The following is a 14771-nucleotide window of genomic DNA, read 5'->3' on the forward strand; positions in this document are numbered from 1 at the left end:
AGAAGACAATAATGTAATCTCCGACACCCAGCATGGCTTCAGAAACAAGCGCTCCTGCCTAACGAATTTATTAGACTTCTTCCAAGGTATATATAAGAACTGGGATGCCCACATCCCCAGTGATGTTATATACCTGGACTTTCAGAAAGCCTTCGACAAGGTACCGCACGAGCGACTCCTTAAAAACTGCACTCGGCGGGCATTGGAGCCAATCTGATCGCGTGGATAAGAGATTGGCTCACCGACAGAAAACAACGAGTACTACTCAACGGACAGCCTTCCGATTGGCTTCCAGTCACTAGTGGAGTGCCTCAAGGGTCAGTGCTGGGACCCATTCTCTTCATCATATATATCAACGACCTCGAATCAGGACTGAAATCCACAATATCGAAATTTGCTGATGACACTAAGGTGGGGGGAAAGGCCCTCACAAAGACCGACTGCGAAATCATTCAGAAAGACCTCAATCACATTATCGAATGGTCGGAAAAATGGCAAATGTCCTTTAATGTTGACAAATGCAAAGTCATGCACATTGGGTCCAGAAATAGTAACCACAAATACATCATGAATGGGAGACCTCTGCATGCGATGCAGGAGGAAAAGGATCTTTGAGTCACTATCAGCAGTGACCTGAAACACGCGAATCACTGTAAAAAAGCATACAACAAAGCCAACACTATGCTCGGGTTCATAGCGAGGAACTTCGAGTGTAAAACGCCAGACGTGATGCTATCCTTGTATAATTCCATGGTAAGACCGCACCTCGAGTATGCAGTACAGTTCTGGTCTCCTAATTACAGAAAGGACATTGATTTACTGGAAAGGATTCAACGACGCGCCACGAAAATGATACCAACCTTAAGGGCTCAACCGTACGAGGAACGACTCAAGCGACTCAATCTCTTTACATTGGAGAAAAGACGCCTACGAGGAGATATGATTCAAGTCTTCAAGTATCTAACCAAATTCAATAACGTCGATTACTCCAATTTCTTTGAATTGCAAACCAACCTAAGAACTAGAAATAACGGATTACCCATTCAGTCTAGTCGATGTAACACAGACATCGGAAGGAGTTTCTTTTCAAACCGAGTCATCCGTCACTGGAACAATCTTCCTTCAGAAGTAGTAAATGCGAATACTATCAACTCCTTCAAATATAGAATCGACCGTCACTTCGCTGCGTCGGGAGTAAACTGAATATTGAGTTGCTTTCATCTGCTCCTCAATATCGAGGCGCTTTCATCTGCTCCTCAATGTCGAGGTGCTTTCATCTGCTCCCCAGGCCCCAGGCTGTCGAGCAGATTAAATCACCAAAGCGGGCAACCTCGTAATGAGCCAATAGGCTTTCTGTTGCCTGCGTTTCCATGTATCCATGTATCCTCCTCCTCATCATCATCATCATCATCCTCTTCAATCGCATATCCATTAATCCATCCCTCCATAGTTATAATTCCTCTCAATTTTCTCGCCATCTCTCACTTCCTATAACAGACGAGATTAGAGGGAATACTAGGGCTGGGCGGAGGCTTGAGGGGGGGGGGGGGGACAGACGCCATAGACCCCAGCAAATCCACCCGTCAGCTCGGTCACTCGATGCTTGTATTATGGAACCGCTTTTGCCGGCACCTCCTTCCGTCCCTCTCCTGTTTATTGTCCTCCTATTCTCCTGTCTGTCTGTCTGTCTGGCTGGCTGGCTGTCTCTCTCTCTCTCTCTCTCTCTCTCTCTCTCTCTCTCTCTCTCTCTCTCTCTCTCTCTCTCTCTCTCTCTCTCTCTCTCTCTCTCTCTCTCTCTCTCTCTCTCTCTCTCTCTCTCTCTCTCTCTCTCTCTCTCTCTCTCTCTCTCTCTCTCTCTCTCTCTCTCTCTCTCTCAACGTTATAATGCAAAAAAATATGTATAAGTGAATAATGGAAGAACAGGAGTGGAAGGAATAGTGATCTAAGCTATTTATGAGCAAGGCAAGATGATGGAAACGAGAGAAAACGATATAATTTGAAGGGTAACTTGCACGCATTCACACACAGACCCCGTTTTCTCTCTCTCTCTCTCTCTCTCTCTCTCTCTCTCTCTCTCTCTCTCTCTCTCTCTCTCTCTCTCTCTCTCTCTCTCTCTCTCTCTCTCTCCATACTAACAACATCGTATATAAATTAAACAATGACAAATGTATCTCCACACTCAATAATAATTCTGTTTCTGCAATAAGGAAACACAAAAACAAACACTGAAATATCAATACAAGTCAAACCAATATCACTCTTATACAACGTTTCTAATTCTATAATGAGGAAAAATTAACCACCAATGAAGAAGAAACTCGTAAGAAAAAGCACATTGATGAGATTTAAGGAAGAGAAAAATTCACTTGTAGAAACACAGAATGAAGAAAAAACTCGTTGGAAAATCACAATGCTGAGATTAAAAGAAGAAAATCACTCGTTTAAAAGAAGAAAAAATAAGTCACCATATTTAACTAAGTAAAGAAACTCGTCTGTCACCAAGTTAAAAAATAAAAATAAAAAGCAGAAAACGTCCATGAGTCAATATATAATAAAAACAAAACTATAAGGCTAAACTATATGTAAACTACGTACCTAGCCTACTAAGATCATGCTAGGATTATAATTCTTCAGAGATTATCGATACCTTCCCTGACAAAACACCACACGGCCAAACAAGATAATCTACTCACCGCACAGCTATACGACGTCGGGAGGAGAGGTCAGAGTCAACACAGGACAGTCGTAATAGGAGACCGAGACTTTTAAGAATATGGATTTGTATGTCTGGCAACCTGAAACCTCAAATGAAGCCTCCCTGACAAAACACCACACGGCCAAACAAGATAATATACTCACCGCACAGCCATACGACGTCGGGAGGAGAGGTCAGAGTCAACACAGGACAGTCGTAATAGGAGACCGAGACTTTTAAGAATATGGATTTGTATGTCTGGCAACCTGAAACCTCAAATGAAGCCTCCCTGACAAAACACCACACGGCCAAACAAGATAATCTACTCACCGCACAGCCATACGACGTCGGGAGGAGAGGTCAGAGTCAACACAGGACAGTCGTAATAGGAGACCGAGACTTTTAAGAATATGGATTTGTATGTCTGGCAACCTGAAACCTCAAATGAAGCCTCCCTGACAAAACACCACACGGCCAAACAAGAAAATCTACTCACCGCACAGCTATACGACGTCGGGAGGAGAGGTCAGAGTCAACACAGGACAGTCGTATTAGGAGACCGAGATTTTTAAGAATATGGGTTTGTATGTCTGGCAACCTGAAACCTCAAATGAAGCCTCCCTGACAAAACACCACACGGCCAAACAAGATAATCTACTCACCGCACGGCCATACGACGTCTAGAGGAGAGGTCAGAATCAACACAGGACACCGAGACCCTGCACATGGATTCTATATGCCCCATCTCGTTCTTGGCGGTACATGTGTAGATACCGCCGTCGGTGTAGTCGGAGCTTCGAATCTCAAGGGTCGCGATGCCGTCGGGGTCGAGCGAGAAGGAGTGCTTGCGGGATGGCCGGATACGCTGGCCATCCCGGTGCCTGGTTGGTGTCGAGGTGAAGGGAAGGAAAGGGAAGAAGAGGAAGGACGGAAAGACGAGGGAGCGTTGATGGAAAGGAAAGAAAGGGAAGGAAGGGAAATAGAAGGTTCATTGATGGTGAAGGGAAGGGAAGGAGAAGAGGAAGGAAGGAAAGCGAGGGAGCGTTGATGGAAAGGAAAGAACGAGAAGGAAGGGAAATAGAAGGTTCAATGATGGAAAAGGGAAGGGAAGGGAAGGAGATGAAGGAAGGAACGTCGAGAGGGATCATTGATGGAAAGGAAAGAAAGGGAAGGAAGGGAAAAGGAAAGGATGGGAAGGAATAGAAAAAGAAGAAGTACACATTTAAAACACTATTTCCTAAACACAACCAAACACAACCAAACACACATCAACCAAAGTAACCGAACACAAACATATGAAAATAAAGATCAACCAAGAAAGGAAAAATAAAAATAAACGATAAATGAGAAACTGAGATAAAAAAAAAAACAAGAAATACAGAAAGGAAAAGAAAACGAAGATAAAAAATTGACGAGTATCCCCAAAAATAAATAAATAAAAAATGAAAATAATTGACAGAAACGGAAAATAATTAAAGAAAAGAAAGAAAGAAAATTAAAGCAAAGGAAGTTAAAGATACGAAAAAGAAAATAAGAAAAGATACAGAAAAGATAAAGAAAAAAATCACATTCACAAAGAAAAAAAAGAAAGAAACAAAGAAAATAATTAAAGAAAAGAAAGAAAGAAAATTAAAGCAAGACAAGTTAAAGATACGAAAAAGAAAATAAGATAGAGGAAAGATAAAGAAAAAAATCACATTCACATACATAGAAAAAAAAGAAAGAAACAAAGAAAATAATTAAAGAAAAGAAAGAAAGAAAATTAAAGCAAGAGAAGTTAAAGATACAAAAAAGAAAATAAGATACAGGAAAGATAAAGAAAAAAATCACATTCACATACATAGAAAAAAAAGAAAGAAACAAAGAAAATAATTAAAGAAAAGAAAGAAAGAAAATTAAAGCAAAGGAAGTTAAAGATACGAAAAAAGAAAATAAGAAAAGATACACCCAAGAAAATAACTCACAAAAACAAAAACAAAACAGAATATAGCAAATAAATGTAAAAAAACTCACACACACAAAATAATCACACAAAAAAGGAAATTAAAAAGTTAAGAAATGAAAATAAGAAAACAAGAAAAAAATATTCCCATCCAAAGAAATCAAAACAATACATCCAAGTTAGAACAGAAATACACAAATACAATCATACAATATCTCTCTATCATAATGCGTCTCCTATACAGCACTCAACACATATATAATTTCTCCTATAGGCCTATGACATCACTATAGCAATGACCAAACTATGCCTACACAAGTCTCCCACAGCACTCATCATATAATTCCTCCTATAGGCCTATGACATCACTATAACGATGACCAGACTATGCCTACACAAGTCTCACACAGCACTCATCATATAATTCCTCCTATAGGCCTATGACATCACTATAACAATGACCAGACTATGCCTATACAAGTCTCCCACAGCCATCCTTCCCTTTCTCCTTTCCTTTCTTCCTTTTTCCTCTCTCTTATCCCTTCATTCCTCTCGCTTTTCTTCTGTTCTTCAATATGTTTTCCTTTTTCCTTTTTACAACGATTCTTTTAACTATAGATCACTTATACTTAACCCCTTACTTATGCACTCATTTCCCTCCTTACTTACCTACTTATATATTCACTTCAATTTCTATTTACAATTTTATTCCATCTTTTGCCCTTGAGCAGTTTCCCTTACGATAAAAAAATAACCGAGCCTATCCATAACTGACCTCTCCCTCACCCACTCAATTCTGCTTGGTATATACTCCTATTTACTCCTATCTCTATTTACTTTAAGCCTATTTTTGTATCTGAGCTATTCCTTTACTATAAAAAGAATCGTAAAGTGTAGGGAGACTTCCGTGCCGGGGAAATGCATAGCAAGCCCCTCGTGATAACACCTACCAGACAACGCCAATGGTTGGGTATGCCTCGATAATGGTCTGCAGGATAAGCGTGTCATCCTCCTTCACACTCTGGTCCTCAAGCTCCTTCAGGAACATGGGCGAGATGTACGACCTGGCCGGGAGACAAGGGTAATGTTAGGAGGCTGCTGTTTCTTCTATAGTTTGAGGTCTTGTAAGTGTATATCATGTACCTTGTTGTGGTTTACAGGGATGGAGTTGTGACGGTACTGGACAAATCTAAAGAGTTAACCCAGTAGCAGTGACGGGCCAAATTTGTGGCTTTAATTTTTAGTCAGCCTACGAGAGGATAAGAGTACGTCTATGGAGGCTCAAGTCCCTTCTAAGCTGCCCCTTGACTCTCCTCTCCTCCCCTGGCCACCCACCTCAGGCCAGTGTCCACGATAAGCCGGCAGCAGCAGAGGACGGAGCCGTGGAGGTTGACGGCGCATGCGGAGTAGATGGCTGCGTCGGAGTGTGAGGCGCTGTTGATCTCGAGGGTGTGGAAGTTGCCATCCTCCTGCCAGATGATGTGTCCCTCTGCAGCATGAGAGAGACAGACAGTGAATCAGTTTATCAGTCATACTATGCGATAAGCTGTACATTATATATATCACCTACAATGAGAATGCGTCCTAAATAATTCTAGTAAAACCCATATATTCACAGTCTAAGGGCACATCAGGACCTCCATTGACAGCCTTTTAATAGGTCTTTAGATGTGCCCAATACAGTCACAACTACAAGTGATTCAAGGGATTTTTTTCCACATTATTTGAAGAATTTAACAGCGAACAAAAACACAGGGGACGAAAAAATAAAAGCCCACAAAACAACTGCGATCCAATGTGCTTCTCTAGACTCTGGGCCGCCTTCACGGTCACTTTGTTAGTTTTGATAGTTTTCCCACATGAAACTGGCCTATGGGTGCCTAGTGGTGGCTGCGGAGGAAGCAAGAGGTGTTGAGAGTGTGCGGCAAGGTGCGGGGCTATATAGGCTAACCCCGCCACTACCCATCGGCCAGTCTTACGTGGAAATACTACAGCGATGATAACAGCCATTGGTAACGATCAAAACAGATGAAATGACTGTGAAAGCGGCCCTCTATCTTTATGACTAAACCAAGTACATTGTGACCAGGAAACTATGAACCAAACAGAAAGACATGTAGCTTCAGACAAGAGAACTGGACACCCAAAGACGCGTTACCATCAATAGTCACAAGGTCGTCATTCTTGAACCAGGTGACCTGAGGGCGCGGGATGCCGACAATCTGGCAGGTCAGGCGCACAGGGAAGCCCACTTGCACACGGCGGTCCCTGAGACGCATGGTGAACTGCGGAGCCATGCTGGGGGCGCTATCCAGCCGGGACAGAGCCAAGAGGTTGCTGCGGGAGGGTCGAGGCGGGTTAGACGGTACATGAGTTGGTCTTTGCTTACGTTTTTATACCCTGATCTAAGTGACTGAAGAGGTTGCTGCGGGAGGGTCAAGGCGGGTTACACAATGCACAGGATTTACATAGATTTACATAGAAAATCAGACCACACAGACCCCATGGTCCAGACTTGGTGGTCTGTCCTTAAACCTAAGTGATTTTACATTAATCAGAAGACTCCAAAACGTTGCATTTCTACTCTAGTTGATATTAAGTTGAAGGAGCGAGCCTTTGGTTGCATTTTACATCCTGACCTAAGTGACTGGACTGAGAGAACTTAATGTGTGTAGATGTATATTAGCCAGGAATAGAATGGTTATAGAAGAGAAAGATGGAATAAGGGAAAGAGGAGGAAGATATGGGAGAGATTTTGAAAAGGGTAGAAAAGTCTGTAGTCGGCTGTATTGAAGAAAAGAGAAGGAAGAAAGTGAATTGGATGAAGATGACAGAAATAAAGGGGAAGATGAGGAAGGTAGAAAGGGAAACTGAAAGGGTAGAAAAGGAACATACATTCAATACAGATGCATTATTTTAATCGTACAACGCCAAACAACACTTATAATTCCGTCAGTACCTGTTGATGCGCTCCTGTGCCTCGAGGACGGAGCAGTCATGTGTCGGCGTGAGTCTGGTGAAGGAGGTTACGCGGCCGCCGGGGTTTACCGCCTCCAGCTCATACTTGCCCTCATCCTCCCACTGCACCTCGTCAATCCTGAGGCTGACCTGAAGGGGGCGGGATAAAGGTCACGGCCAGGCTGGGGGAGGGCTCGGCAAGGTCTGTGAGGGACACTTTGCATACATATGACAGAATCGTAAGTGAAGAGTCACCTTATGTGTAGGACAAACGGAAACTTTAAGACTATATGTATGTATCTGAAAAAATAAACTCCTATACACTGGTAATGAACAATGGAGGGCTTGTGTTGTCCAGAGCAAGGAATTAAGCACCCTGAAACACAACACACTGAGATTCACTGCCCGGCAAACAATGAACCTTGATGAAACACTGACTTTGGTAAAATTATAGATTACATATTAATTTTCGGCAATGTTATATTAAGTATCAAAAATCTGTAGCAAACATTTTAACACTGTGCATGAAAGAATTTAGCTGCTGGTGTGGTGATTATTAGTTAACCCGGCAGCAGCGACGGGTCAAATTTGTGGCTTTACCGTGTAGCAGCGACGGGCCAAATTTGTGGCTTTACCGTGTACCAGTGACGGGCCAAATTTGTGGCTTTATCGTGTAGCAGCGACGGGTCAAATTTGTGGCTTTACCGTGTAGCAGTGACGGGCCAAATTTGTGCCATGATATAAACCCCCCAAAATAGATGATACATAAACTGATCACAAATGCTTTGATATATATTATGAAATGGTTTGTGTGAGGGGTGATTTTTTCTCATTTTTCTCGCTTGGAGGGACCATTAAGAAACATGATCCCCGCTGCTACTGGGTTAATATATTTAGCTGGATTAAGGTTATTCTCTCTGTGCAATAGAGGAATTATTTAGTGTTGCATCCGAGAAACATTCATTTTCTGTCATGTAAAAAAAAAAAAAATTAGGCAGAAATTATGCACAGAAATTAGTTAGCATTTCACGCCATGGGATAAGAAATTATAATGAGGGTCAAGCATAAGGTAACACTGCGGGTCATCTCCACGGACTCTACCTTGATCACCAGACCAAAGACGTTGTGAACCTGGAGCGCCAACACCACCACAGCGGGAACAGGAGAGAGAGGGAGGGAGTGAGTGAGGATCAAGGGTACGGTGTAAGCTTCACAGGGAGGATCACTGCTCTTCTATATGCAACTTGATTCTCGTCAACTAAAAACACTACAAATACAAATACTCCTGAAATGTCCACAACACAAACTATGCTTAAAATGAGTGCACTAATACCTTAATCATAGAAACACTGTTCACTATGTAATGCCAGAATTTTTATCTTTTCTACACTCCCACACGTCCTCTGTGTGTAACGAAACACACGAGAAATTGATTTTTAACCAGACAAGGAAAGGTTTGCTGGCGCCGGGGATTGAACCCACGACCAGCAAGACGGGAGAGCCACTCCTTACCCAGTCTGCCAAAGAGATACCCCGCTGGCAGAGGGAGTTATGGGAGGCTCGCCCATCAGGCTTGTCGCCACACTACAACTATGGCTATGGTATCTAAAACAAGGAGCTATGAAGAATTACACCCCCCACCCACATATATATATACAGTATACACACACACACACATATATAGAGTAGGCTACACACACACACACACACACACACACACACACAATCTATCAAGTAGCTACACTCAAAATACAAAATAAAAAAGCAAGTCTGGGTCCATGAAAGTCACACCCACCGAGCTCTCCGTCGAGAAGGATGAGAAGCGAGGGTAACGCTGGATGTCAACGTACGTCCCATCCTTGTACCAGCGGATGTCAGGCACTGGCTCACCCGTCACCTGTTGGACCATGAAGAAAAGAGTGGTTAGGATAGAGTATGTTAGTGAGGTATCTATGCGTGTGTGACAAAGAATGGTCGGGTATTGGAAATGTTAGTTTAGTATGTGTGTAAAAAGTGGTTAGTATTGGATATGTTTCGCGCTAATTTTTTTTTCTTGGTAGATGGTGGCTCGCGCTAATTGTGGTTCGCGCTAATTGTGGCTCGCGCTAAGTGGGGCTTTACTGTACTTATGTGTGGATAACAAAATGTGGTCGGGTATTGGATAAGTTAATGAAAGAATGTGTTTTTACGAGAAGAAGTAGAGTTCCTCCATATTTATAATCCTGTAAATTTTCTTCTACTTTCTCCTCTCTCATTCCTTTTATGCTCATTAGTGTTTTTTTTAGGTTCACGGTACAGAGGAAAGGTCAGACTACCACCAGGGTCATGAAACTACCCCTTGAAAGACTCACAACTCCTATGAAAACCATGTCAAGAATGTTTTTTTAGGTTCATGGTACAGAGGAAAGGTCAGACTACCACCAGGGTCATGAAACTACCCCTGGAAAGGCCCACAACTACAAAAACTGTGTCTCAAGAGTGTTTTTTTTAGGTTCACAGTACAGAAGAAGGCCCAGACTACCACCAGGGTCATGAAACTACCCCTGGAAAGACTCACAACTCCTAGGAAAACTGTTTCTTGAGTGTATTTTTAGGTTCACGGTACAGAAGGCCCAGACTACCACCAGGGTCATGAAACTACTCATAGAAAGACTCACAACTCCTACGAAAACTGTTTCTTGAGTGTATTTTTAGGTTCACGGTACAGAAGGCCCAGACTACCACCAGGGTTATGAAACTACTCATAGAAAGACTCACAACTCCTAGGAAAACCGTGTCTCATGAATGTTTTTTAAGTTCACAGTACAGAGGAAAGGTCAGACTACCACCAGGGTCATGAAACCACCCCTGGAGAGGCCCACAACTCCTATGAAAACCGTGTCAAATAGGAGTGTTTTGTGCTGAAATATGAATACGACCCACAGTCCTGAGGTCGTCCTTCTCACCTGGGCGTCGATACAGATGGAGCTGCCCGGCATGGCCCTCACATGGTGCGGCAGGCCGTGGGGCAGGCTCGGGGGCTCCACGCGGCGGCCCACCCTGATGGGCTGTGGGGTCATGGCTGCCTCGCCCCACCCATACTTGTTCCTCGGGGTGACGCGGAACAGATACTCGCGGTCTGTCTTGAGGCTGTACACGTCGAAGGATGGGATGGGAGACACACCGTACTGGGGAGGGGGGGAGAGAAGGTTTGTGAGTCTGTGAGGTATGTAACTGTGACTCGGAAATTAACCTAACCTAACCTAACCTAATCTAACCTAGCCTAGCCTAACCTAACCTAACCTAACCTAACCTCTTTGAAACCAGGCCCACAATACATACATACCTACATTATTATCACTACATAAACTACACATTAAGCCACATTTTGAGACCTTCTGATGATTTTTTGAGCACTTTCTGTAATAGGGATACAACTGAGAAAAAAAAAAAAACACCCCACTTCCTCTGGCTGCCTCACCTCCTGCCAGCATTTTCTCTGATAAGGATACGATTGCAGGTAACACTCCCCCTTCCCCTTCCCCTGCCAGCCTCACCTCCTGCCAGCATTTTCTCTGATAAGGATACGATTGCAGGTAACACTCCCCCTTCCCCTTCCCCTGCCAGCCTCACCTCCTGCCAGCATTTTCTCTGATAAGTATACGATTGTAAGTAACACTCCCCCTTCCCCTTCCCCTGCCAGCCTCACCTCCTGCCAGCATTTTCTCTGATAAGGATACAATTGCAAGTAACACTCCCCCTTCCCCTTCCCCCGCCAGCCTCACCTCCTGCCAGCATTTTCTCTGATAAGTATACGATTGCAAGTAACACTCCCCCTTCCCCTTCCCCCGCCAGCCTCACCTCCTGCCAGCATTTTCTGATAAGTATATTGCAAGTAACACTCCCCCTTCCCCTTCCCCTGCCAGCCTCACCTCCTGCCAGCATTTTCTCTGATAAGGATACAATTGCAAGTAACACTCCCCCTTCCCCTTCCCCTGCCAGGCTCACCTCCTGCCAGCATTTTCTCTGATAAGGATACAATTGCAAGTAACACTCCCCCTTCCCCTTCCCCCGCCAGCCTCACCTCCTGCCAGCGCGCCTCCTCCCCCAGGATCCAGCCCTCCACCTTGTAGGCCGTCACCACCACACTGCCCATGTGCTCCGGCTTCTTCCAATGCAGTGACACCCAGTTCTTGCCCACGTCTCGGGCCTTCGGGGTGCCACACTTGCCGGGGACGTCTGGAGAGAATAAGTACAAGGTCATAACTAGTCTCAGTATATCTCTTTTATCAGTGACTGTAACTTGTATGATAAAACTTTGGTAGAGTGTGTTAACCCCTTGACTGTGGATTTCCTACAAGAAGACATCACCAAGTTACAGGAGTGGAGCAAAAAGTGGCTGCTACAATTCAATGAAGGAAAATGTAAAGTCCTGCACCTTGGGAGGGGATATCCAGCACACCAATACCACATGGGAAACACTCCACCATCCACCACAGAGGCAGAGAAAGACCTGGGAGTGTGTGTTACCAGGCTACCAGTGAAGGGATATCCAGCACACCAATACCACATGGGAAACACTCCACTATCCACCACAGAGGCAGAGAAAGACCTGGGAGTGTATGTTACCAGGCTACCAGTGAAGGGATATCCAGCACACCACCACATGGGAAACTCTCCACTATCCACCACAGAGGCAGAGAAAGACCTGGGAGTGTGTTACCAGGCTACCAGTGAAGGGATATCCAGCACACCAATACCACATGGGAAACACTCCACTATCCACCACAGAGGCAGAGAAAGACCTGGGAGTGTATGTTACCAGGCTACCAGTGAAGGGATATCCAGCACACCAATACCACATGGGAAACACTCCACTATCCACCACAGAGGCAGAGAAAGACCTGGGAGTGTGTGTTACCAGGCTACCAGTGAAGGGATATCCAGCATACCAATACCACATGGGAAACACTCCACTATCCACCAAAGACTCAGAGAAAGACCTAGGAGTGTGTGTTACCAGGCTACCAGTGAAGGCAAAATCCGTACCAGTTGCAACGGACGGGTTACATACTTGACAAGATCACGCATCCTCGACTCTCTTCCATTAAGGTGGCATAACCGCTCCTCCTTACCTCTGATGAACCTGCCAGTGGTGAGTCGCTGCTGCTCCTCAATCGCAGGGAACTTTTCATCTCGGCCTCGAGGAGAATAACTTCGGGTGCGGAAGTTTTCTCGAACCTGTGCAAGAAATAAGAAATCTGTTATTTTCTGCACGTAAGGATGAGCTGTGAGAGAGAGCTTAGTATCGTAATCCCCTCCTCTTTCTGACAGTCTTCTCCCTCTTAAATTCCACCACCATGTTGCCTCTCTATCTATCTTCTATCGATATTTTCACGCTGACTGTGGGTCCCTCTTCTTTACAACCGCACACTCTTCAAGGTACCAGACCCTTTTATTCAAGTGATGTAAGATTATGCAAGGCAGGGACAGCTATTAACCCCTTGACTGTGGATTTCCTAAAAGAAGACATCACCAAGCTACAGGAGTGGAACAAAAAGTGGCTGCTACAATTCAGTGAAGGAAAATGTAAAGTCCTGCACCTTGGGAGGGGATATCCAGCATACCAATACCACATGGGAAACACTCCACTATCCACCACAGAGGCAGAGAAAGACCTGGGAGTGTATGTTACCAGGCTACCAGTGAGGGGATATCCAGCATACCAATAACACATGGGAAACACTCCACTATCCACCACAGAGGCAGAGAAAGACCTGGGAATACATGTTACCAGGCTACCAGTGAAGGCCAAATCCGGGTTAAGCCCTTCTGGACACCACACATGATGGGGCTGGCAACACACTCACCTTGATGCTGCAGTAGGCCCTCACCGAGCCGCTGATGTTCTTGGCCTCGACGGTGTAGGTGCCGGAGTCAGTGATCTGAGCGTTGCGGATGACGACAGAGTGCTGGTTGTCCCGGACGGTCTTGTGGGCGCGGCCGGTGTTGGCGACATCCTGGGTGCCCTTCAACCACGAGACTGGAACACAGGAGGCAAGTCTTTTTTTCTTTTTTTTTACAACAAAGGAGACAGAACAAGAGCACACAAAAAAAAGGAAACTAAAAAAAAAAAAGCCCGCTACTCGATCCTCCTGTAAAGACTGGTTAAAATGAGCCTACAACTACATGTACGCTGTTGGGATCAAACACAATTGTGACTTATACCTACATTTGTGTTCTCTCCTTGCTATACATGCAAAGAGAGAGGCAAATGAAGACTAATGATATAGCCAGCACTATCCTAGAGGAGCTATGAGGCTTAACCCCTTGACTGTGAATTTCCTACCAGAAGACATCACCAAGCTACAGGAATGGAACAAAAAGTGGCTGCTACAATTCAATGAAGAAAAATGTAAAGTCCTGCACCTTGGGAGGGGATATCCAGCACACCAATACCACATGGGAAACACTCCACTATTCACCACAGAGGCAGAGAAAGACCTGGGAGTGTGTGTTACCAGGCTACCAGTGAAGGGATATCCAGCACACCAATACCACATGGGAAACACTCCACTATCCACCACAGAGGCAGAGAAAGACCTGGGAGTGTGTGTTACCAGGCTACCAGTGAAGGCCAAATCCGTGCCAATCACAGCAGACGGGTTAAACTATAGTCTGTTCACCTAAGTCTGCCCCAAGCTGACAACATAAACCTAAGTGTGTTTGTAAGCACAGTGCAGATTAGCAGAAAGTACTGCGTGAGATAAACACAAAGAGGTTAAAGAAAACTTGGAAGCCAGAGCAGTAGCCAATCAGCACTCAACTTGCAAATACGCTTAGGTTTATGTTGTCAGCTTGGCTCGGACTTAAGTGAGCAGACTACAGGGACTTCTCCTCCGCCTAGCGCCTTGACTCACCCCTGGGCGTAGGTTCTCCCTGGACGGCACAGGTGAGGTGGATCTCCTCGTCCCGTAGCACCGTGATCATGCTTTCCGGCCGCGAGGTGAAGGTGGGCGCTTGCAACTTCCTGTCCACCTTGTCCGTGGGCCCAGCACGCAGCGCCTTGGGGCTCCCGAAGCCAACGGTGCTCACGGTGTACGTGCTGCCATACCTACACAGGAGGGAGGGAGAGGTTACATGATACACTTTGCAGCTGTGATGTGCTCCTCAGGCAGGTTCAAAGGGTGTAAACAA

General features: G+C 44.9%; 1 protein-coding gene across 50 annotated transcripts in view; it reads right to left on the bottom strand.

Moving 5' to 3' along the window:
• The window catches only part of LOC126988204 (titin homolog), a 169935-nt gene that overhangs the window by 11758 nt on the left and 143406 nt on the right, over positions 1 to 14771 (bottom strand). For 49 of the 50 annotated variants that reach the window (XM_050846202.1, XM_050846175.1, XM_050846189.1 and 46 more), the window contains 12 exons: positions 14495 to 14688; positions 13445 to 13617; positions 12710 to 12815; positions 11659 to 11813; positions 10541 to 10762; positions 9391 to 9492; positions 8697 to 8726; positions 7597 to 7745; positions 6796 to 6974; positions 5973 to 6126; positions 5588 to 5701; positions 3358 to 3576 (listed from right to left, as the gene is read on the bottom strand). In XM_050846202.1, coding sequence (XP_050702159.1) covers positions 3358 to 3576; positions 5588 to 5701; positions 5973 to 6126; positions 6796 to 6974; positions 7597 to 7745; positions 8697 to 8726; positions 9391 to 9492; positions 10541 to 10762; positions 11659 to 11813; positions 12710 to 12815; positions 13445 to 13617; positions 14495 to 14688 — 1797 coding nt within the window. The remainder of the gene's footprint in view (positions 1 to 3357; positions 3577 to 5587; positions 5702 to 5972; positions 6127 to 6795; positions 6975 to 7596; positions 7746 to 8696; positions 8727 to 9390; positions 9493 to 10540; positions 10763 to 11658; positions 11814 to 12709; positions 12816 to 13444; positions 13618 to 14494; positions 14689 to 14771) is intronic. The other variant, XM_050846155.1, reaches the window with a different exon arrangement.

The sequence above is a fragment of the Eriocheir sinensis genome, chromosome 68 (genome assembly GCF_024679095.1).
Source record: "Eriocheir sinensis breed Jianghai 21 chromosome 68, ASM2467909v1, whole genome shotgun sequence".
Taxonomy (NCBI): Eukaryota; Metazoa; Arthropoda; class Malacostraca; order Decapoda; family Varunidae; genus Eriocheir; species Eriocheir sinensis.